Source organism: Manis javanica, chromosome 16 (assembly GCF_040802235.1).
Source record: "Manis javanica isolate MJ-LG chromosome 16, MJ_LKY, whole genome shotgun sequence".
NCBI lineage: Eukaryota > Metazoa > Chordata > Mammalia > Pholidota > Manidae > Manis > Manis javanica.
The window spans coordinates 25,815,977-25,841,285 of NC_133171.1; the positions used below are offsets into that span (position 1 = coordinate 25,815,977).

The following is a 25,309-nucleotide window of genomic DNA, read 5'->3' on the forward strand; positions in this document are numbered from 1 at the left end:
ACAATTCATCCATGTTTCTGGAGACTGCATGGCTAGGTGGCCACAAAGTGATGCACTTACATTTTACTACAAAAATTACAAGCTAACAGAGATGAACAATTTGCAATGAGCAAAAGAAACGGTTTAATCAATTTTAGGAGAAAAAATAAAAAAGGGGGCCCGACTGCATGAAATGAGCAGTAATCCTGGATGCTCACCTAGCTCTTCCTCTTCTATTTAAAACCAGTCTTATGAAAAAATGAATAAAAAAGACTTATCTTATAAAGTACAGTTTTCTAATACCAGAAGTTTCTTACTATTGTTATCTATTCAATAGCTCTGAGCTAGGTAATATGTAACAATATTATTTCCATATAGATACACACACACACATACACACACACACACACACACACACACACACACACACACACACACACACACAACTAAGTTAAGAGAAGCTGTGATTTTTTTTTTCCAGGTCATAGGACTGCAACTCAAACTGAGATGATCCTACTCCCAGTGCGTCTGTTACCATTATCCCAAATATCATCATTTCTTACCCCCAATCAAAGTATCTGCTCTTTTACATATTGAACTCATGAGCCATTTAAATAAAGATTCACATGCTTCTGAGATAGTTAAAGAATATTGATACTTCACAAAATATTAAATGTCGGATGGATAAAAATGGTTCTTGAACTACATTTGCCCCCAGCAAGTTTAACTTGTCAAAGATCACTTCAGAACAAAGAGGGTAAAGATTCACAGGCTTCCTGGAAACAAGAGGGGTCAACAAAGAATAATACAAATTTTGGAGAAATTTCAAATATAGAGGAAGCATCTGTAAAATTTTTCAATGACAGCAATGAAATGGGAGCAATAATTGTGCTATAGTACGGACTCTAATGAGTTAATATAGTGCCATAAAATAATCGGGAATTGTCACATACAATGTGGGAATATTAAAGAGAGAACATTACACTCATAAAGGAAATTAAGACCTCACTAATGTATATGGTGCTAAGCCTACAGAAGGAAAGATTATTTACATGCACACGTCTTATAATCAATATAATCTAGGCAGTTTGGTTACTTCCAAAAATATTTAGGCTTTAATAATAATGATAATGGTATAGTGGAAAAGTAATTTATTAAGATACTAATCTGGGTTTTTTGTCCCTAAACTCCATAGCCATATTCAAACCAGGCTGAGTATTCTCTATTTCTCTGCTTCAAGGATATTTTTGTAAGGTAAGGAAGCACACTACAGATTTTATGAGGAGTTCTGGAAGATTCCTCAGCGCTGAAGAGGCTGGATGTTGGCAGTCCTAGGGACAGCAGAGACTCACACATGGCTAGCTTGCAATGCCCTGGGCGTATGCCAAAATCATTAAGGGGACGCGCTGTGTGTGAGTGCAGGGAGGGTGTGTAAGGGCAAATATTTTTTAAGAAAAGGTAAAATAAAAAGAGGCTTAATTCTTCCTATAGAAAGTAAGGGAAGAGACTCCTACCTCCCACTTTGTTCAGAGAATTTACTGAACAAACTTGTAAGTTTCTCCTCTGACTCTTTAAAATTTAGGTATATATTTTGACTAGTTAAATAAGCCTCTTGCCAGCTTTAAGACCCAGTAATGTCTCTCCAGAGGACTTGGAGCCATCCCGTCAGGACACAGTCTTCAGGGCGAAGAACTCCCCTCGCAGCTGCTGCGGGAAGATAGGAGGCTAACTTCAACTTGCAAAACTACTTCTGGTCATAGAGATACGAGGAGTTGATTTTACCTTTGGATAAACCCAATTAGCAAACACAGATGGTCACCCCATTTACCAGATGAATTAGGCTGAACTATAGGTGACAAATGGTGCTATCAAGTCCTCTTACTTGAAGAACAGTTACTGTTTATCTTGAGGACACATGGGCAAGGGGTGGTATCCACTTGGCTGTACAAGAGTAAAATGTCTGTCCTTGACGTCTCTCCGTGGGTTGCCAGGGATGCACATCACATTCAGTGTAATGCTTATTCAATAATAAAACTGATTTTCTTCTCTTCTACCCTCGTGGAGAGGTTTTCTGGGTTGAGAGAAGACCTTGCTTTCAATTTTATTTTTTCAAAATCTGAGCCAGAGGCATAGAGCCTGTGCCTCATCAAAGATTGCCAGGCTCCGCGGGGGGAATAGAAGCTTCCAAGGGTCTCTGTGGTCACTGACATGAATTCGGAGACTGGCTATAAAATGATGATTTTTTTATAAATACACCTGAGAACTTCTTCTCATCCTTTTTAACTTGTAATATGTCACAATTTATCAATTTTTATGAAATTGTAATAATATAAGAGTGAAAACCCGGGATATTCATTATAATGAGTGTATTATCAAGGAAACAGGTTTCTGTTTTGTTTTATAGAAAGTATAGATATCGTACTTTTTATAATAAAAAGTTCATATATTTTGATGATCAGATATTGAGAATTATCATTTATCAAATGCCCATTATACATTTAGTTTTAAAATGTACACATCAAACATCTTAGAATGATTTCTGTAATTATAAAAAGGGACTCCAGTTGGACTGCATATTCAAGAATCAGTTACTTAATCAAAATAATCATAGATACATATATGTACTATATATATATGTTTTTTCAGTTCATATAATGTATTATATATTAGAAAACTAATGGCATATATTTGTTATATATGTTTAACTGCAACTTATTATATGCCAGATATTTTGCTAAATTTTTTGACATATAATCATCTTATTTCTCATAAACCAATGAAAAATGTCTTATCTCTCTCTTTCTCTCTCTCTCTCTCACACACACACACACACACACAGTAAGTAAGAGATACAGTAGATGATATTAATAGTGTAATGACACTTTAGTTTCCACTCAGGACTGATTAATCAAAGGTTGTACTGCACCAGAGGTTAGCAGCCTATAGCCTGCAGCTCATATCCTTCCTCCCACCTCTTTTAGGATGGCCTGGGAGCAAAGAATAATAATTATATTTTTTAATCATGAGAGAAAAATTTTAAAAAAGAACATTTCATGACAAATTTTCAGTAACCATAGTGAAGTTACATTGCACCACAGCCCATTCTATTTATTTACATAGATTTGAGTAGCTGTGACAGAGACCTTAAGGCCCACAAAGCCTGAAATGTTTATATCTGGCCCTTAACAGAAAAAGTTTGCTGACACTGTAGAGTAGGGAAAACCTGAAAATTAAGTAATATATAAAAATGTAATTATATGGAGGTGTGAAACAGTAAGCCATGTGGTTGTGAATCTTTGAAGACCCATTCTGTGTGACATCAGTCTAACAGAACATAGTAAAGCTCTGCTCAGGCTACTTCCAATTTTCTTAGGTTCAGACAATGGTTCCTTGATCAAATTCTCATTCATCTGAACTTTATGAAATATTTGCCTACATTCAGAATTACAGATTCTGATGGGACACCCCCTTCTCCCAACAACTGCCTTGACACACGTTGGTGACGCCTGTCAGTAACCTAACAAGGTTGCCCACAGTCTAAGCCAAGCAGGAAGGGGACTGGTCTTGGGTACTGCCAGCCTCTCTGCGTCAGACTTGAGACAGACACAGTTCAGTGAATGCCAATTGTTAGAAAATGGGTTGTATTTGTGTCTAAACCCAGGCTTCCTAGCAGTCACTCTGTGTTCCTTGCTCTAGCACAGACTGCCTCAGCAGTCATCTCGGTCGGAAAAGAAAAAGATTTATGCAATTCCTAAACAAAAATACATAGCAATTATAGGATTATATTCTGTCATTAAGAATTATTCCTGTTAGCCATATGCTCTAGTTTAAAAATATAACAATCATGACATTTATATTTGATCACAATTTGGAATTAGATATTTCAAATATAATATTATTTTTAAGGCTCTTGGTGAATGCAAACCAAAAAAACTTGGTTCAAAAAAGGCATCTTACTACAGTCAATTAAGGATATGAATAATCTTCCAGCTGCAGTTGTAGGATGTTATTTGTATTGTATACTATTAATTAAATGACATGCCCCATAATTTAATAAGGAATTGGAGATTAGATATTTACTATAGCCAACTATACACAGATTAACTACACAGTTTTAGCTTTCTGAAATAAAATAAAAAGAAATTATACCCGTGAAGAGCATTAAAATTCTTTACAAATCATTCAGTAACCTATTATAGAAGAATTCTATTTTATCCTATAACATTCTACTTTCAAATATTTTTTAATGCATTAACCAAAACCCTAAGTGGGGAGAAAACTTCCTTACAGAGCACAGAGATAAATAAAGACAATCCTAAATGTTTGTAACAAATATAATCACTTTGTAAATTCAACTTGATATTGTATATTTTAGTTGGCTCATAAAGGATGGCAAAAATACAATGCATTATGTATTTGGGTCACATATTTCTAAAAAAAAGCCCCTTCTAATAAAAGAGTGAATTGAAAGGACAGATGAAATCAGTTTCTAATAATACCATACTTGTCAATAATGCATTAGCTCTCTTATGTATGACTTGGAAAACTCAGTGCCTGTATCTTTCAACTAAACTCCTATGCCTACAAAAAATACAAACTGAAGTAAATTAACTCATTCATTAATAATAAAGAACCAACCAAGACATGTATGATTAAAAAGCATTTATGAAATAGAAACTATATTACTTGCAAATCTGAATGAACGGTGTAAAACATTAAGATCTATCTGCTCTTTCATGCATGCACCATTCACAGCTCAGGTTGGTTCAGATCCGGACCTGGTTAAGCAGAAGAGCTTGTGGGGAGCTTCCTTTGATTCTTCTCAACTCACTATCTTCTAGAGCCTGGTGTGAGAAAGAGGGGGACCAAATATCCTTCTCACACCACATAATCTAAATAGAGCAGAGAAAGCCAAGCCAGACATTACTGATTGGATGAGACAGCTCCATACAATAAATAAGTATAGTTCCAAATGGTTTTGTTTAGGAAAGAGATATATTAAAGTGCAAATTACATTTTAGAGCCTCAACCACTGGAATTGCAAAAAGCTTAGTTGAAGAAGGAAAGGTACAGAGAAGTGTCATTATTTCATTCTCAAAATCCATAAAGTGCTGGCTCTATCTGCATCTTTTTGGTAAATGCTGAGCAAAAGGGTTTTGAACCAGGTTGGCAGAAGTAGAGATGGTAGAAGAGGTTGTATTCTGGTTGTATTTTGAAGAAAACAGGATTCTTTATGGACTATGCAAGATATGACATAAAAAAAAGGAAAAGTCAGGAGTATTCCAAGGTTTTTGGTTTATGCTACTTGAGTAATGGAGTTGATGTTTACTGCAGAAGACTGTGGAGTAAGCTGCCTTGGGAGGTAAAAATAGGAGTTTGAGAAGCTTATTGAACACCCGCAAATAGATCTGACAGCCAGGCTGAGGCCTCTCTGGTGGTCCCCTCCCTATTTACTAGAACAATCAGAATGCTGGCCTTTTACAGATGTTTAGAATTCAGAGGCATGTGGAGTGGCTGGAGACACATACAACTGGAGGGAAAGAAATCTCAATCCCCTGAATGATACTGTAGATGTTAACAAAGGAAATGGGGACAGAAGTACTAAAGTCACACTGGCACAGAGTGAGCGACCGGAACTAAGGACCCTGCCTGGATTCCCTGCTGTGCGGCTTCCGCCCCATAGCATAATGTTCACACCTTTCAGAAAACTGACAGAATAGACTCAGAAAGTGGAACCTTTTTCTTTTTCTTTGTCTGAAAGTAAAATTTAGAAAAGGGATCAACCTGAAATTTCGAAGATGAACCAATGAATGGAAATTTCACATGAAAAAAGTTGGCCTTTTCTGAGGAATCAGAGGAAATGTCTCTCTAAGAAACAGCCTATTATATAATATTACAAAAATTGGGGAAAACTCACAAAAAAGTTGAGTCAGGCATAGGGCAATTCCTATTCTTAAGGAGTTTTGAGAAAACAATTCTGCCATGCAAACAGGACCATCTGAAACTGGGAGATTTTGCTTTTAGATGAATCAAAATTCACATGGAAAGATAATCATGTAAGAATAACTTTCACATTTTGAAAAATATGGAAGGTGGTGAATATGATGAGAAAAAATATGAGAGCACAGGTATAGGAAAGTCAATGTATATATAATAGGAAGGAGAGGGCAAAGCAGACAGGCAAGAAACAGCGATCAAGGAAGTAGTCAACTTACTTAGCCAAAGAAAGACATGTCTTAGGATCAACACCACGTATAAAAACTAGGCAACATTGATATGACATTGACAAGTAGCCATATCTGTTCACACCTTTTTCTTTTCTTTGATGATAAAGTACCTTTCAAGACATCCAAACAGACTCAGCAGAAGTCCTCTTCTTTTTAAGAATAGTTTTGAGGTAGAAACACATTGTGTTAAGTATATAACTTATTTTATACAATCCCTTCTATTTTTTTACATGTCCTGTAATTCATCTTAATATCCCAACTTTCACTCTTCACCTATAATTGAAAATAAAGCAAAGAGAGGAAAAAAGTAGAGTCAGGCACAGGGCAAAGTGAGTGATATTTACTTGTCGTTAACCCACAGTAAAAGCAGGAAGATAGCCTTTCATTCTTCAATCTTCAAGAGAAGAGAACTTGAAGAAAAATAAGAAAAGCATATATTATCCTGGCAAATAGAAACAAAAGACCGAGTTGAGTGACAGTGTTGATAGTTTCCTAAAGTAGTTCAGTGGTGAAAGCATGGCCCAAGGGGGTTGATTAAAGAAACACCTGGACTGGTCTGATAGCAACAAACACTAAGGTTGTTGTGGAACCTCTGATATAAACTACACAGGATTTAGACTTTGTAATCTGGAGAGAGACATGCCTAATAAGCATTAGTTGGTTTCTAGGAAGGATTTCCTGCAGCTACGGATATTAACATCTCATAGACAAATAAAACGTCAGAGTTGAAGAGAACCTATTTCTTATCTCATTTAATTGACATTTACCAACATAGATGAATTGGGTACCTAGTGTGTGTTAAGCAGTGTGCTCATCATTGTGTATTCAAAGGAGCATTTATTCTTTCCATACCTGTAAGAAACTCACACATCAAAGTGGAATATGTTTCAGTCAAGTTGCATAAGAGTGCAGAAAGAGCTAAATCTGCTTGAGACACACACGCAGGGTCACGGGGGGGATGACACTTGAGTTGCTCTTAGTATTTGGCAAATCTTTGTTCATCAATTGGAAAGTTGATCAAGGTTACTTTGGTACTGAAAGAAACTAAGCAAAGGTATGAGAGTGTAAAAGAGCAAGACATATCAAGGGAAGTTAATAGTATTGTTCACTATTAACTTACTCCAAACTGCATTTGATGAATAATATCCTCTACAAAACTCCCAGCAAAGGGTCTGCTAATACCTAATAACAATTGAGGTATACCTAGCAAATATAAATATGAAGGATATTTTTAAGGAGAATTAGTATGACATACAAATAAACAAAGTAATTATACCAAGTGACAAAAAGTCTAACAATGTCTAAGAGAAAACAATAACAACATAACAAGGAAAACATTAAAGAATTTGAGTAAAAAAAAACATTGTGAACATCTATTTTAACTACCAATGTGAGGCTTGACTTACTGCCCTTCCTAGAAAGTTCCTGTAATGTGTTTGTTCATCAAGTGCACCTACTCCTTCAAGTGTCATATCTGCTTTAGCGCAAACCAAAACAAAATTATACACTCTTGTTCTTCAATGAATGGTACAGCTGGTCTTCTGTGTTCCCATGTAGGTGAAAAGAAACAGACATTTAAAAATTCCCGAAGATTCGTAAATAATCAATGGATCAATGACCAAATTAAAATGGAGATCCAGCAATATATGGAAACAAATGACAACAATAACACAAAGCCTCAACTTCTGTGGGACGCAGCGAAAGCAGTCTTAACAGGAAAGTATACAGCAATCCAGGCTGTATACTTAAAGAAGGAAGAACAATCCCAAATGAATAGTCTAATGTCACAATTATCGAAATTGGAAAAAGAAGAACAAATGAGGCCTAAGGTCAGCAGACGGAGGGACATAATAAAGATCAGAGAAGAAATAAATAAAATTGAGAAGAATAAAACAATAGAAAAAAAATCAATGAAACCAAGAGCTGGTTCTTAGAGAAAATAAACAAAATAGATAAGCCTCTAGCCAGACTTATTAAGAGAAAAAGAGAGTCAACACACATGAACAGAATCAGAAATGAGAAAGGAAAAATCATGACGGCCCCCACAGAAATACAAAGAATTATTAGAGAATACTATGAAAACCTATATGCTAACAAGCTGGAAAACCTAGGAGAAATGCACAACTTCTTAGAAAAATACAACCTTCCAAGACTGACCCAAAAAGAGACAGAAAAATCTAAACAGACCAATTACCAGCAATGAAATTGAATTGGTAATCAAAAAACTACCCAAGAACAAAACCCCCAGGCCAGATGGATTTACCTCGGAATTTTATCAGACATACAGAGGAGATATAACATCCATTCTCCTTAAAGTTTTCCAAAAAAATAGAAGAGAAGGGAATACTCCCAAACTCATTCTATGAAGCCAACATCACCCTAATACCAAAATCAGGCAAAGACCCCACCAAAAAAGAAAACTACAGACCAATATCCCTGATGAACATAGGTGCAAAAATACTCAACAAAATATTAGCAAACCGAATTCAAAAATACATCAAAAGGATCATACACCATGACCAAGTGGGATTCATCCCAGGGATGCAAAGATGGTACAACATTCAAAAATCCATCAACATCATCCACCACATCAACAAAAAGAAGGACAAAAACCACATGATCATCTCCATAGATGCTGAAAAAGCATTTGACAAAATTCAACATCCATTCATGATAAAAACTCTCTACAAAATGGGCATAGAGGGCAAGTACCTCAACATAATAAAGGCCGTATATGATAAACCCACAGCCAACATCATACTGAACAGTGAGAGGCTGAAAGCTTTTCCTCTGAGATTGGGAACAAGACAGGGATGCCCACTCTCCCCACTGTTATTTAACATAGTACTGGAGGTCCTAGCCACAGCAATCAGACAAAACAAAGAAATACAAGGAATCCAGATTGGTAAGGAAGAAGTTAAACTGTCACTATTTGCAGATGACATGATATTGTACATAAAAAACCCTAAAGACTCCACTCCAAAACTACTAGAACTAATATCGGAATTCAGCAAAGTTGCAGGATACAAAATTAACACACAGAAATCTGTAGCTTTCCTATACACTAACAATGAACTAATAGAAAGAGAAATCAGGAAAACAATTACATTCGCAATAGCATCAAAAAGAATAAAGTACCTAGGAATAAACCTAACCAAGGAAGTGAAAGACCTATACCCTGAAAACTACAAGACACTCTTAAGAGAAATTAAAGAGGACACTAACAAATGGAAACTCATCCCATGCTCCTGGCTAGGAAGAATTAATATTGTCAAAATGGCCATCCTGCCCAAAGCAATATACAGATTCGATGCAATCCCTATCAAATTACCAACAGCATTCTCCAACAAACTGGAACATATAGTTCAAATATTCATATGGAAACACCAAAGATCCTGAATAGCCAAAGCAATCCTGAGAAGGAAGAATAAAGTGAGGGGTATCTTGCTCCCCAACTTCAAGCTCTACTACAAAGCCACAGTAATCAAGACAATTTGGTACTGGCACAAGAACAGAGCCACAGACCAGTGGAACAGAATAGGGACTCCAGACATTAACCCAACCATATATGGCCAATTAATATTTGATAAAGGAGCCATGGACATACAATGGGAAAATGACTGTCTCTTCAACAGATGGTGCTGGCAAACCTGGACAGCTACATGTAGGAGAATGAAACTGGATCACTGTCTAACCCCATACACAAAAGTAAACTCCAAATGCATCAAAGACCTGAATCTAAGTTATGAAACCATAAAACTCTTAGAAAAAAACATAGGCAAAAATCTCATGGACATAAACATGAGTGACTTCTTCATGAACATATCTCCCCGGGCAAGGGAAACAAAGGCAAAAATGAACAAGTGGGACTGTATCAAGCTAAAAAGCTTCTGTACAGCAAAGGACACCATCAATAGAACAAAAAGGTTCTATTTGTTAATGACAAATCCGATAAATGACAGATCCAATAAAGGATTGACATCCAAAATATATAAAGAGCTCACACGCCTCAACAAAGAAAAAGCAAATAATCCAATTAAAAAATGGGCAGAGGAACTGAACAGACAGTTCTCTAAAGAAGAAATTCAGATGGCCAACAGGCACATGAAAAGATGCTCCACATTGCTAGTCATCAGAGAAATGCAAATTAAAACTACAATGAGATATCATCTCACACCAGTAAGGATCGCCATCATCGAAAAGGCAGACAACAACAAATGTTGGCGAGGTTGTGGAGAAAGGGGAGCCCTCCTACACTGCTGGTGGGAATGTAAACTAGTTCAACCATCGTGGAAAGCAGTATGGAGGTTCCTCAGAATGCTCAAAATAGAAATACCATTTGACCCAGGAATTCCACTTCTAGGAATTTACCCTAAGAATGCAGCACTCCAGTTTGAAAAAGACAGATGCACCCCTATGTTTATCATTGCACTGTTTACAACAGCCAAGATATGGAAGCAACCTAAATGTCCATCAGTAGGTGAATGGATAAAGAAGATGTGGTACATATACACAGTGGAATATTACACAGCCATAGGAAAAAAACAGATCCTACCATTCGCAACAACATGGATGGAGCTAGAGGTTATTATGTTCAGTGAAATAAGCCAAGAGGAGAAGGACAAGTACCAAATGATTTCACTCATACGTGGAGTATAAGAGCAAAGGAAAACTGAAGGAACAAAACAGCAGCAGAATCACAGAACCCAAGAATGGACTAATAGTTACCAAAGGGAAAGGGACTGGGGACGGTGGGTGGGAAGGGAGGGATAAGGGTGGGGAAAAAGAAAGAGGGCATTACGATTAGCATGTATACTGTGTGGGGGACACAGGGAGGGCTGCACAACACAGAGAAGACAAGTAGTGATTTTATAGCATCTTACTATGCAGATGGACAGTGACTGTGAAGGGGTATGTGGGGGGGACTTGGTGAAGGGGGTAACCCAGTAAACATAATGTTCTTTCTGTAATTGTAGATTAATGATACCAAAACAAAACAAAAAAATTCCCGAAGAGTAACTGAAGAGTCCAAAGGTGTAACAATTTCCCCATGAAAGTAGAAAATAAATCTTCTACTTTTGACCATATAATTTGATGCAGCAACACAGTATTGGTCAACAGAAATGCTTGGTAGATTTTTATGAGAATTAAATCTTTTAAAGCACAGATGTTTATAAATTAAATGCATAAAGTTATCTTTCCACTATTATAAAGCAACTTAAATGTAATTTTGAAAACATTTGTTGTTGAAGTTAATGTATAAAAATAACCTATTATATATACATGTTATACAACAACAAAATACATAGCTTGAATACATTTAATTATTAAATTCTATAGTAAGGAGAGATACAAAAACAAGGACTTCTTAAGATCTAGGTGTCTAACTTCAAGATTTACAACATATTTTTTAAAAATTAAATATCTGAAAAACTGCTCTAAAAAACTGAAAACATATTTATGAAGTTTTAAAGATACCTTGAAAACTGTTTTAATAAATAGAATCTGAGTAATGGTCATGGTCTGCTGACTTGTGAACAAATGAGCACAATATACTTTTGGCATTAAAAAGGTTTGACTAGGGCTATTGATAGAATTACCAGACAGTTGTCTTCCTATACATACAGGGGAAAATGTTAGAAAATCTATTTTCTTTAATGCAACATTTCATAACAATTATTAATCATCAATTTACATTACACACACTTTTAACTTGAATATATTCAATAATAAGCTCACAGAAGGAACATGTATATTAAGCAGAAAGAGTACATCTTGGCATGTTTCATCAACAAAATTGCATTTGCTGAAGTGATTAAAAGGTGATTTTGAAAGAAAGAATTACATACAGGGCTCCTTGTGGGAGGAAAATCTATGAATGAATAAATGGAAAAAAAGGAATAAATGAATCAATACTTGAGTGATGAGTGTTAACACAGAACTATCAGAGTCTATTTGGGGGCCAGTTCTAGAATACTGATGCGAGAAGCTCTACAGACTCCCTCTCCAGAAAAACAAACATAACTGATGAAAATTAATTTTAAAATCAGCCATTTGAAGTCCCTGGAAATTGTCCAAAGGGCACATATAGCAAATGGAGAAATGTCTATTCAAGAAACTTCACTAACTCGCCATAAGAATACTGAGTTCAGAGTCATTTGAACTACAACCTACTCCCTTCCCTCTCCTATCCCAACTCTGCAAGCCTGAAGTTCAATGCTGGGTGGGTACAGCCAAACACAGGGGCTCTATCCTTCCACCTCCCCCAGTTCTCAGCCAAGGACTATAGTATCTATCCCAGAAGGGAGGGCCACTGCTGTCTCTTTTTCCCACTTCTACTTCTAAGTTGCAGAAGTTCTATTCCAGGGAAGGGGTAGGTGAGTGGTCAGGGTTCCCTTCCTCTACCAATCCCCAATTGAAGGACTGAAGCTCTCTCTACCTCAGGCCAAGATTACTGGACTCACCCTTATCCCAGCTTGCTCACAGGGAGGAAGTTATATACTAGGAAAAGTCAGTCAAGATCATCAGTTGCTGACTCCATTCAGGGCCACACTCACAGACCAGGAGTATGTATTTGAAAAAAGCAGGCTTCTGTCCTATCCGCAGCTCCTGAACAGTAACACATAAACTCTGACTAATAGAAGAGGCAGGTTATAAGAAAACAGAGCTTTTTAGCTTTCTCTAAAGGGAATAATTTTATTTGAAACTGAGAACAGGAAAGTTCAAGCATAGCAACACTGTTAAAACAATGGACATTTTGATCTAAACTATAAGGAGGAAACTGATAGCTCCATGATAGTAACAAGGGAAACTACAGACAAGCTAGAAGTTTAATAGAAAGAACAAAGGAGACAGAGAGCTAAGAGTCTGGAATCAGAGCAGCCTTAAAGACTGGCTCCAATATAAGCAGACTAGCTAAAAGCTTGACAGGGAGATCAGGAAAAAAGAGAGATAGTCTAGGACAGCCTGGTTAAAAACACTGTCAACCCTGGTAGGGAAGAGGCCAGTGACGTGTGCATGTCCCAAATTGCTCCCATAAGTAGTAAAATGAGAGGTTGCACACTGTAGTGGAAATAGGTTTCACTAAAATAGTGGAGCCAACTCATTAAACAAAGACACGAATAAACCAACAGAAACAAGCCCCAGGAGTGGGGACAGAGGTCAGTGCTCAGATGTGTTACAATATATATGTAAAATGTCCATTAATAAACTTTAAATTATGAGACATTCAAACAAAAGCAATGTGTGACTCATTTACAAAGAAAAAGCAGGCAATAGACTCCTCCTCTGAGAGGACCTAGATGTTGGAGATACCATGACAAAGACATTAAAGAAGCTACTATAAATGTCTAACAAAGTAAAGGAACCATGCTCGAGGAATAAAGAAAGTTAAGAAGCAATGTCTCATTAAATAGGGGAGTAAAAAGATATACGTAATTTTTAAAACTTAAGGGGTTGTAGAGTTGAAAAGTACAAAAACCAAAATGAAAAATTCACCAAAGGGGCTCAATATTAGATTTGAACTAGCAGAAGAAAGAATCAATGAACTTAAACATAGATCAATTAGTGATAATATAGTCTGATGAAAAGAGAAATAAGAATGAAGAAAAATGTACAGAGCTTCAAGAGAAATTTGGGCTACTGTTAGGTGTACCAACAGAATAAAGACAAAAAGAAAGGGACAGAAAAATATTCAAATCAATTAGGGTTGGAAACTTCCCAGATTCGATTGCAAACACTAATCTACACATCCAAGAAACCCAATGAGTCCGACCAAGACAGACACAAAGAGATCCGTATCCAACACATATACATTGTAGTAAATGTTGCAAGTCAAGAGAAATTCTTGTAAACAGCAAGAGAAAATAGACTCATCATGTGTAAAGACAACTTTACTAAGATCAATAACTGACTTCTCATCAAAAACAATGGAGGCCAGAGGTACTGGAATGATGTATTTGAAATGCTGATTTCTTCCTGTCAACCTGTCAACCAAGAATCTTACATCCATCAAAACTATGTTTCAAAAAATGTAGGTAAAATAAAGATTTTCCTAGGTAGACAGCTGACAGAGCTCACTGCTGTCAGACTCACCTTAAAGAAATACTATATAAAATTCTAAAGGCCAAAAATGACACTACACAGTAATATGAATTCACATGATAAAACAAAGAACTCTAATAAAGGTAATATATAGGTAATTATAAAAGTATAGTTCCCTATTTCTTCTTCTTCTCTATCTTAAATTATTTTTCAAATAGTATAAAACAATATTAATACCCTAGTATACTTAAACCTGTCACATTGAAGTCAAATATATTGGACAATAAGAGCACAAAGTGGGTGGAAGCAATGCTGTATTTGAGGAAGGAATCACACACCAGGTGGTAAACTGAATTCACATGAAGAAATGAAGAGAACCAAAAATAGTGCATAAGAACATTGTATGACAGATCTTGTAAATATATATTTGCCCTTATTTATTCCCTCTTCATTACAGGACATAAAAAATATATAGTAATAAGTATAACAATGTATTATTGGGTTTTTAATATACATAGACATAAAATATACAAAATAAATGCACAAAAAGGGGGACAAGGTAATAGAGCTATGTAGACTTAACATTTATATTGCCAACTGGAATTCTGTTATTGCAAATGTGAAATAGACTCTCATCAATTAAGATATATATTGGAAACCCTAGAGCCACTAAAAAAATACTTCAGAAAATATAGTGAAAAAAATCACTTAATTGAAAATTACTAGAAAATAAATACTCATTTAACACAGAATAAACCAGTAAAACAGAGAGGAACAAAAACTCAGGATATAAAAACAAAATGCAAAATAGGAGACATAAATGTCCTTACACAAGCAATAACATTAAATATGAATGGCTTAAAAATCTAATAAAAAAGCAGAGATTGTCAGGCTGGATTTTAAAATCACAACAAAAAAGACCTAAGAACAGGCTGTCTATATGAGATACACTTTAAGTTCAAAGATAAGAGTAGGATTAAACTAAATGGATGGAACGGGATATACCATGTAAAGAGCAACCATAAAAGAGATGGAGTGACTGTACTAAAACCAGACAAAGCAGGCTTTCTTTGTGATTGGTAATCTATTTTCCACTAGATGCAGGAATGTTAGGGAATCTATCTACTAATGAAATCTGTTGGATGGTAGACCTTAGGGACATGTTAACAATTGGGTGATAGATGATATGAAATCTGGATATCACTTAGTCATCATGTGTCTCTTTGTGTGCTACTAAAAGCTCAAATCGCTCAAGAAAATATTTTGTGCACACTGAAAGAACAGTCCTTTAAATTCTGGGCTTAAATTTCTGTGTGAATTCTGGACCTATGGCCAAAAGTGGTAAAACTGAAGATACTAGTTGTTTCTGCATATTTAAAAAATAGTTCTTTTAATTGGTAATGAAAATCTCTTACTTGGTGTGTACCTGATAGCTAGTCTAGATAGACAGATATTAGATTCCAAGATACTAAAAATTTAATAGAGTTCCTGTTCTGTTGATTTATACAGATTTGTAAGTAATTACATAATTCTAATTTAAGGGACATAAAAAAGTCTCCAGAGAAGAAAGAAACCAAACATCTAATACTGAATGTGGTAGCCTTTTAAGAAAACTCCATTCTTAGTAAATTGCTATCTTCGAAGCATTTTTACATAAAAATCTAAATCCATACAATCTAAATTCATCTTGGAGATATCAAACCACTTTGATAATTTTGGCTGAAAAACAGCTAGATGAAAAAGCACAATGAGAGTACCATATCATATAACATGCAACACGATGGCTATAATGAAAAAAATGAGACAATAACAAGTATTGACTAGAATATGGAAAAAATGTAGCCCTTAAATATTGCTGTGCAGCTGCTAGGGAAAATAGTTCATCAGTTCCCCACAATGTTAAACATAGAGCTATCATGTGACCCAGCAATGCCACTCCTAAGTATATAAACAAGACACTTGGCAACTTATGTTCATAAAAAACCAAGGAGTTCAGTCTTTAGCTTTTTGGTTTAGTCTTCAGCTTTGTGAAAGCTGTTCCTACCATAGCTTCTTTCCTTACACTACAAGAGGCTGTTCTTCTAAACTCTGGTGGAGCCCTATTAGTCCTACTGTACATCTGTATTTAACACTGATTTGTGAAATTACAATTCCTGAAACAGGTTTCATAAGTACATTAAGTAATGATCAGGGTGTGGTGGAAAAACAGGACTATAAACTTCCTAATGGTTACTGAATGGCAGCAAACATTACCGGAAGAGTGATGCCAAAGACAAGAGATTGAAGTTTCTCACCTTTGAAAAACAGTGCAGCAAATTCCTAAGAAAAAAGATTTTGAACAAAAAATTTACAGCTCTTAAAATAATCTAACATGGAAGTTTTTACGACTTAATATTTTACTCCCCTCTAGGATAAGCATGACAAAATGAGAAGAAACACTTTGAGAAATCTAATAAACTAAATAGCTTAAGGAAAATCTCTCCTCCTGATAGACCCTAAGATTTCTTTATGTATACACTTTTCTGTTTAGTCCTCTTATTATCTTTCTGAGGAGAATCTCTAAGAGAACTGTATTGCAGAGAAAACCATCATCAAAGAGTCCAGATTAAAAAAAAGAGAGAGAGAAAACATGAAAGTGGGTCTTTTTCGAAAAGTGGGTCTTTTTTGAAAGATTGAAGGTTGAAAATTATGTGCATATGCTTCATCATGCCACGGACTAAATATGGAAAACTCTGAGAAGATTTCTAATAATAAGAATAAATATTTAATGCAATCATGCAAATCATTTTTTAAAATAGTTATGATTCTACTAACTTGCTCCATCTAACCCTAGCAAGAGAAAAGAACAAAATCACCATGTGGTCTTTAAGAGTAGAGTCTGTGAGGGTCAGTTTCTTCTGTATGCTGCTAAGAATTACTCATTCACTCATCCCACAGAGAACACTGTTTAATAAGAGCAGTTCCAAACCAGTAGACACTGTCCCATCCCACCCAATCCCTACCTTTATGAACTTTTTCTACAAACATGTTTTATCCACATATCATTTAGCATGATTTTTAAAACAAAAATGGCATGAGGAGCCAGTTTAAAAAATCATGACTCTGTAACCATAGTACCTCATTAATTTTTATCTCTATATAAAGAAAGTATTTTTTATATATGACATTTAAAAGGTAAGTATGTGTAGCTTTCGTATTTAAAAAATGAGAAAATGGTAGGGCTCTGTTTTCCAGAGTACTGCTGGCATTTATTATAGAACATTCTTAACTTGTAAAACCTGACACTTTTTTGTGAAAATTAATACTAGCTAGAAATGTAGCAAGATCATTTTTAGTTTCTATAGTCAGAAATCTATCCCCTCCCCACCAAAAAAAGAAATATTGATGGAAATTTATAGAAAAATCCCTAAGGAATTAAATTTGGTGGATGCAGTTCAACTGGTTTACGAACAACAAAGTGTTAAATGTTATCAAAGGAGTTACCTAAATTCAATACTCGGTCACTAAATAGAGAATAAATCAAAGTCAAAAGCCATTTCAACAAGCTGTGGGAAAATCAGCAGTATCCCTATATATTCAGATATACAAAAGGGCTTTCAGTAAATAATCATTACTTTATCTATGAGAGTATGCACTTATATAATTGCCTCCTATTAAAGCTATTATAGATGTCCATTTCCAAGTGATTCTTTACGACAGTCATTTTCTTTACAAACAAAAGTATTCAATCTTTCAAGTTATTATTAGAGGTGATTTAGGTTGAGAGTGAAGCTTAAAAAAACATATTGCCAGGCTGCAAAAAAATGATCATTAAAGCTTTTTTTGCTGGACTTTATAAAAGATATATTTATATGTTAGCCATCTACACTAGGATTTAAGCCACATTTATTCACCAATTTAACAGACTAAGTAGAATTCATTAGTATGCTGATTAGGATGAAGATTACTTTTAGAAAAGTTTTATTCACCCTTATTCCTCTTCCCTTTCTACATAAACATGCACACACACAAACACACACACACACATACACCCCTGTAAATTGTAATTTCTCTACTAAAAATAAAAGAACTCAGATGATAAAGGGAAGAACCAGCAATCAAGTATTTTGATACTTAGCTATTCTCTTTAACACAACTAAGACAAAATTCAGTTTCCCTGGACTAAAAAGGCAATTCATTGAACAACCTCAATAGGCTAAAAAAGGTTTTTAATGAAATCATGACAAACTATTTAAAAATAAATGGTAGATATACACATTCTAATCAGAGTGAAGAAAATAACTGAAAGTGATTGATTTCTACAGGTCTTTCCACTCTATTTTTAGTCTGAGAAGCACACAGCCCGCCTGCATTTTCATTACACAGTCAGAAATTATAATGAGCACAAATAACCTACTATTGTAGGAAATCCTGTCCAAAGGGTAGTGAGTCCGGCCAGCCCTACAGGAGTAGCTAGTCTCACCACCAAGTCTGTATTACACCAGCATTATTATTTACTTAAATTTTTATTCTTTAAAGGAATTTAACACTATCTACATTTCAAATGTTGGCTCACCTACAGTAATAATATTCATGAAACCGAAGATGTTATATTTGTTATATTTTTTTCTAATACAGTACATTATTGAGTTAAAATAAAAGTCCCTAACATAATCTCACATACACCAATGGTACAGGCAGACACATTTAGTGAAAAAAACAAAAAAAACCTGCCCTATGTAATTTTCCACCTAATATCTTTTCCATAGAAAAACCCTAATGAACATATCCTAGCATCAAATCTAAAAACACAGATAACGTTCAGTTTAATGTCACGTTTCTACTTATGCACTGCAGTATATCATTTACATTTAAAACAGTTGAACAAAGGCAGCTAAGTTGACATATTGAGGCCAAAATGCTCATTTCCTCAGTCTCTTATTGGGAAATTACCGAGCTTTGGGGAAATTGTAATTTACACCAAATGGAAGTATATAGTACGTATGAAAAGGACAGGCTGACTGCCGTTCCACGTGCATCTCCCCGAGTGCACCCTCTGTGGTTTCCTGGCCGCTCAGAGCTCGAAGGGGCCCTTCACGCCCTTAAGGAGTGAGGTCTAAGCATGAGGAAGAAAAAAAGCACAAAATGTGGTTCAATATGGCAACTCTTACACTTGTGTTCTATAGAAAAATCATTTTATTTTGAGCTCTTGATTTTAATTTGATCTATTGTGTCCACACAATTCTTTCTGCAATGAAGTTGCCAATCACCTGCCTATGCATCTGAATGCAGAGGTGGGTGGAGCTCACAGGAGTTCATTGTTCCTGAAGGCAGATGGAATCATCATCAGAATTCAGAGAGCCGAGGACAAATGAGTTCATAATGATTTAAATTATATTACACTATCAGTGTTTCCATGAACTCAGACTATCCAGACTTTACCTATTAATATAAACTGTATGTTCCTAGATATTCATTTTATTGTATTTTTTCCCATGTGACATGGGTATGAGCTTTTCCCAGCATATAATTTCTTTGTGAAATATTGTAACTAGCAGCACTAGGTGAAACATTCACTTCATAAAGTTCACAGCATTATAAAAACAAATGATAAAAAAGAAAGCATGGATTCTAACCACTTTGTCCTCCTTTGGGGGAGCATCCGAGGAAGCAGATGTGGAGAGAGAGGAAAAAGAAGAAGAGAAAAACAAAAATAAGGCATGTGTTAATAAACAGACTTTAAGAAAGCAATTACGTATTAAAGTGTTAAAACACAGGTATCTTGAAAAGTAGATGTTTACTCTTCCCCCAAAATAGTCGCTATTTGAACTTTCACTGAAAATGCACATATATTGATTCTGCTATAAGTTAGATACAAAAGTTGGCCACTATAATTTCCAAAATTTTTATAACTTTGGATTATGAAACCTCTATTAAAAACATTGTTCAGAAAGAAAGCTAAAATTCATTACATGTTTAGTCTGCCTCTTACTGAGAAGACAGTTTATTGAAATGTATAAAATTATATGAATAATTTTAACAAATTACTGTTAAAATATTTATAGCTACAATTTGGAAAAATCTAAGAATGGCAAATGTTTATAATAACTGAAAATGATAAATGAAATATGTTAACTATTTTAGCCATAGATTATTCCACTTGCAATATTAATTTGTAATATATATTTCAACATTTACTATGTCAGAGACGAAACCAACTTTATACAATTCTTTTCTGTCCTCTAACCAAGATTAAATATTTCAAATTGTGCTTTATTTTGTTCTCGTCAGTATTTTTCCCAAATTGGATGGGTAAAGATGCATGGATTGTATTAAGACTGGGTGTCCACTCCAAAGCAGAGGTACCTCCCAGCTCAATTTCCTTTAAATTTTAATATATTTAAAATTTTTAATATATCAATAGTTAGCTGTATTATTATTGGCTTGCCTCAAACCTACATTAGGAAGTTAAAAGCATTCAACAGCTACTGGCCCTCAGCCAGCATTACCATTCAGCCAGTAGTCTGAACACTACTGATGAGTGTCAGAATGTTTTCAGATTGGACAAAACCCCTGCCACATGGGTTGTGAAATATTTGAATATCAATCCCAGGTCTTACCTGTGACAATCCATTTCAAAATAGTGTATTTAAGAACAACAAAGAAGGGAAAATTAACAAATTTACTTTTTTGTCCCAGACACTATCTCAACCCAAGGTTGTTCTAGAAAGGTTTTAAGGCAGCATTTGAGGATTAACTAAAACAAAGAACTTTCAGGAGGAAAAAAGGAAAATTTATGGCATCAGAATGAAACCTAAAGAATAAGTAAATGCACATCATAAAACCTAGATTTCAATTATTTTAATTCTCCTATCACATACAGTAATCACTACTGTTCAGTCTCACAGACAAAGAAGCTGTCGTTCAGAGACTTTATCTTCACACAAAGATAATAGGAGACTCACCTTAAAGTATAAGAGATCTTTTTCACTGAACGTCTTAATTCCACTGGAGAGATTTTAGAATAGCCTACTTACAACTCAAAGAACACAATGTTGATTGGGAGGTTCATTTTCAGATTAACTGTGATTTTGCCAGGAAAACATCAAGAGTACTTAAAGCTTTTGTATTATTTTTAATATGACTCTTATTAATTAAATTCTATACATGATTAGTTAATATGAGAAATTCTTTAAAGAAACACTGTTAATTCTTTAGGTCTATGATAATCTCAATCTTCTATATCACACTGCAGACCTATATCAAACTCATCCTGTAAATAATTCAACTGTGCTAACATAGGGATACAATAAAGGATAATGTAAAAATGTGTTCTAAACTAAATATTTATTAGAATTAATCTAGTAGTTATAAAAAATGAATTCTGTTACATTAGCATCTCAGTGCCTCAAAAAAATGCATATATTTAAAGCATATACTGGCATAACAGAATAGTGGATCTTATTTAAGCCAAATAAAGAAACTTATCAGGTGAAACTCCATCTCATATAGAAATAGTACAAAAATACCCAAATTAAAAAAAAAAGGTATTTAGACATACCCTTTAAATATCCAAATAATAGCTCTATATTTCTTTATGGTGATAGTAACTATGAAATTATCTCATAGAGGCTAATCATTGCTTATGTATTATTATCTTGGCTTAAATTTAATGTCACACTTAGTTTCCCTGACATGTTACCTACATTCAATCTGAAACAAATGTTGCAGAAATTGTTTTCTTTTCTTTACAAGAATTCGCCGTAACTTTCAGGGTTTTATAGTTCATGATACTAAATCTACATTTATTACATTGTTTAGAAAATAAATTTACTCCCATAGGGCATCTATCACTTTTGAATGGAATCATTAATTAAGATACACACATACAGAAAGTACAGTTGACCCTTGAGCAATGCAGGGCGAGGGACACCAACATCTGTCCCACGGCAGTCAAAAATCCCCCAGTAACTTTTGGCTCCCCCAAAACCTAACTACTGATAAGGTACCGGTAACACAAATAGTTAATTAACACATATTTTCTGTATAATATATTAGATATCATATTCTTACAATAAAGTAGGCTAGAGAAAATACTTTCTCCAAATTGTCACAGAGCGCCAAAAAAATTCCCAATATATTTAATTGAAAAGAATCTGTGTGTAAGTGGACCGGTGCAGCCGAGCGCCTGCGGTTCCCGGGTCTGCCGTACCTCGTAGGGAACCACTGTGCCCCCCGCCCCCACCAGAGCCTTGGGAACCGGGTCCGAGGGGCGGGGCACCGCCGTGCCCACGCATGCGCGCGCCGCCCACGGGCACAGGTGCTCGCCGCCCCGACGGGCCGCCCTCACCCCGCCACACTCACGTTGTTGGACCGCAGGGACACGCGGCCGCCGCAGCGCGCGCAGAACTTGGTGCGGCAGTAGGAGCACAGGTGGCCGCAGCCATCAGCGAACTTGGTTTTATGGCAGATTCCGCAGGTGGGCGCGTCGTCTTTGTGCTCGCCCTGGTAACGCCGCGTTTCTTCCCCTATTTTCCGCACTTGCTCCTTATAGCTTTCAAATTGTTGATGCAATCTCCTGGCCAAAGAAGAAAATGGTGGCAAACTAAGTAAATGATGAAAGACAAACACCAAAACAGTCTCCCCGAACAGAACAGAGGTATAGCTATGTGCACACACAGACCACGCCGTTTTCCCCCACCAACCCTACCTGCGAAGGTAAGGAATGTACTGGCACGTGTTGCCTTAGTCTCAGAGCACTTAGTCTCAGTTCCTAGCACAGAACTATGCAGAAACAGACTCAATAATCACCGTTAGTTCCCAGCAGTGGAATCCAGGTGTCCACTCTCCATGCCTCAGTTGTAGACTTTGAAAGGTGGCTTTCAAAGTATTTGGACTGGGAACTCAACAGTGTACAACCACACTCGTGTGGTATACAACTGAAGCAAAAGGTACACAAAATACTTAACCTAACTAGACATGATGTGCTCTATTTACTAACTAACCCTAAGTTTAATACTGATCACAATCTTTTAAAAAAGTTTGTCATGGTAAATTGATTTTATGACCCACTATTTGAGCATGATGCATACTTGGAAAAATACTGTTGTAAACTACAATGATCGATAACTGGTCTTCCACAAATATCTTTCTAGAGACTATTTATCTATTTGGCATTGAGTATCTGATTTTGTACCAGATGCTGAACATTGCATTATATATTACATTTAAATTCACTAATCCTTCCACGCCCCCTTAAAAGTTCTAAACCACACCTTGCAAATATTCATATTTTTAAATATGCTAATTTTGCTTGATCTGTCTCAGGTTAGAGGTATGAGGGTTGCTACCTCTCTTAATACCTATTGGTGGTGGGGCAACCAAAGTTGTTTAGGTAAGCTAATGACAATAAGAATGCTCTTATTTAATATGATACAAGTCCCCTCTCTTCCCATCAGTCCAAATCTCTCAATCTTAAATTGCTACAAATAGAAACTGTTTGCTGTTCTGTACAGGACACTATGACATCCAGCGACTCCCCGTGGAAGGGCGCCTGGGTTTTGTAAATGAGAACTGAGAGACTTGTTCCAGGCCTAACCAAGACACTGGCTACTACATGAAAAGAGAAACTTGTGGGGAACAGTTAATCAGCTTCGTCTGCATATCTAAACTAGTGTCTGGATGTGCGCACTCCCTAGGATGCGAGTACATACACGCTATTGTTAATTCAGACAGTCAGTCTGATGCTATACATCTAAGGTAACCATGGGGAACTGGCGCTCCCTGGAAACAGAATCAGTAAGTCCAAGCACTGAGCTGTTTGAGGTACTGGGATTTCATTATCTTTTCCTTTTAACATCAGCAGCTCTTGAGCAGAATTTTTAATGATTACTTTTAAAATTCGGAAATCTCTTCTACTTTGCCAATTGACCCTTTTCTATTAATTCCTATTAATTAAAGCAAATATACTCACATTAGACCATAAAGTAGATTACTATCTGAAACCCTTCCCAGTTAGACAGGCAGCTAATTTCAGGGCATAGGAGGATACAGCGGTATTTTACTTAATGAATACAAGAATATCAGATCAATTTACTGAAGAATTGTTTGATACATTAACTTTTTTAGAGTTTATGCACCATTAAGTTAGAACCAAGTTGGTAGAAAACAACTGTGGATATCTATTATTTACTTCAAAAGTGACCTTATAAAATAGTGTTGGAAATCTTAAACTTTCTATTAAAGAAATAATTACTAAGGAGTAGAAGCAAGGAAATACCTCTAATCAATCAAAGAAACAGAAATAAACTCTAAGGATAGAGGGAATGCATGAGTAAATATTTACTGTGAGAACCACCAAATGAAATCTACTTATGTATATTTAAATGAGAAGGAGAAAGTTAAGCTAAGGAAAAAGTTTCCCTATAAATTTATTTTTAATATAGAACAAGATTTAGTATAAGTGTTGGCAAAATCTTCAGTAAAAGGCAAGACTGTAAATATTTTAGACTTTTGGGGCCATATGGTCTTTACTGCAACTACTCAACTCCATCGGTGTAGCATAAAAGGAGAGTAGGTAATATGCAAATAATAAGCATAATAAACATAGCTGTGCTCTAATAAAACAATATTATTACCAAAACAGACATAGGCCAGATGTGGCCTGAGCACATATCTGTTAACTCCTAATTCAGTACAGGCTTTATAGTAAAGCATAAGGGTTTGATAATCAGTCTTTCACTGTTTTCTCAAATTCAAACATAAGGGACTTTTATTCATCCTATAGGGCCCAATCAAAAGGCATCTTTTGTCCAATATACACATGCAGGGCACAAGCCACTGAGATGAAAAGTTTTCTAACTATAATCTCATAGCATTTCATTTGGTCACTCACAGACCCTTAGTAATTTGTTGTTGTTTTTTTTACCATATATTACTATTTCTGTACATGACATTTCTCTTCTACCACATAGTAAACAGTATTAGAAATGCACATTTCAGCAAAGCAGTTAAGACCTATGACTACTTAGGAGTAGCCAATACATACTTACTAGAATATGTAAAATGAATTCCATTTGAAT

The 25,309-nt window shown here is 35.6% G+C and overlaps 1 protein-coding gene across 24 annotated transcripts in view; it reads right to left on the bottom strand.

The window, feature by feature from the left end:
• Window positions 1-25,309, bottom strand: part of RIMS1 (regulating synaptic membrane exocytosis 1) — a 411,017-nt gene that overhangs the window by 198,692 nt on the left and 187,016 nt on the right. For 23 of the 24 annotated variants that reach the window (XM_073224834.1, XM_073224832.1, XM_073224839.1 and 20 more), the window contains 2 exons: window positions 22,593-22,806; window positions 19,865-19,876 (listed from right to left, as the gene is read on the bottom strand). In XM_073224834.1, the coding sequence (XP_073080935.1) occupies window positions 19,865-19,876; window positions 22,593-22,806 (226 nt within the window). The remainder of the gene's footprint in view (window positions 1-19,864; window positions 19,877-22,592; window positions 22,807-25,309) is intronic. The other variant, XM_073224831.1, reaches the window with a different exon arrangement.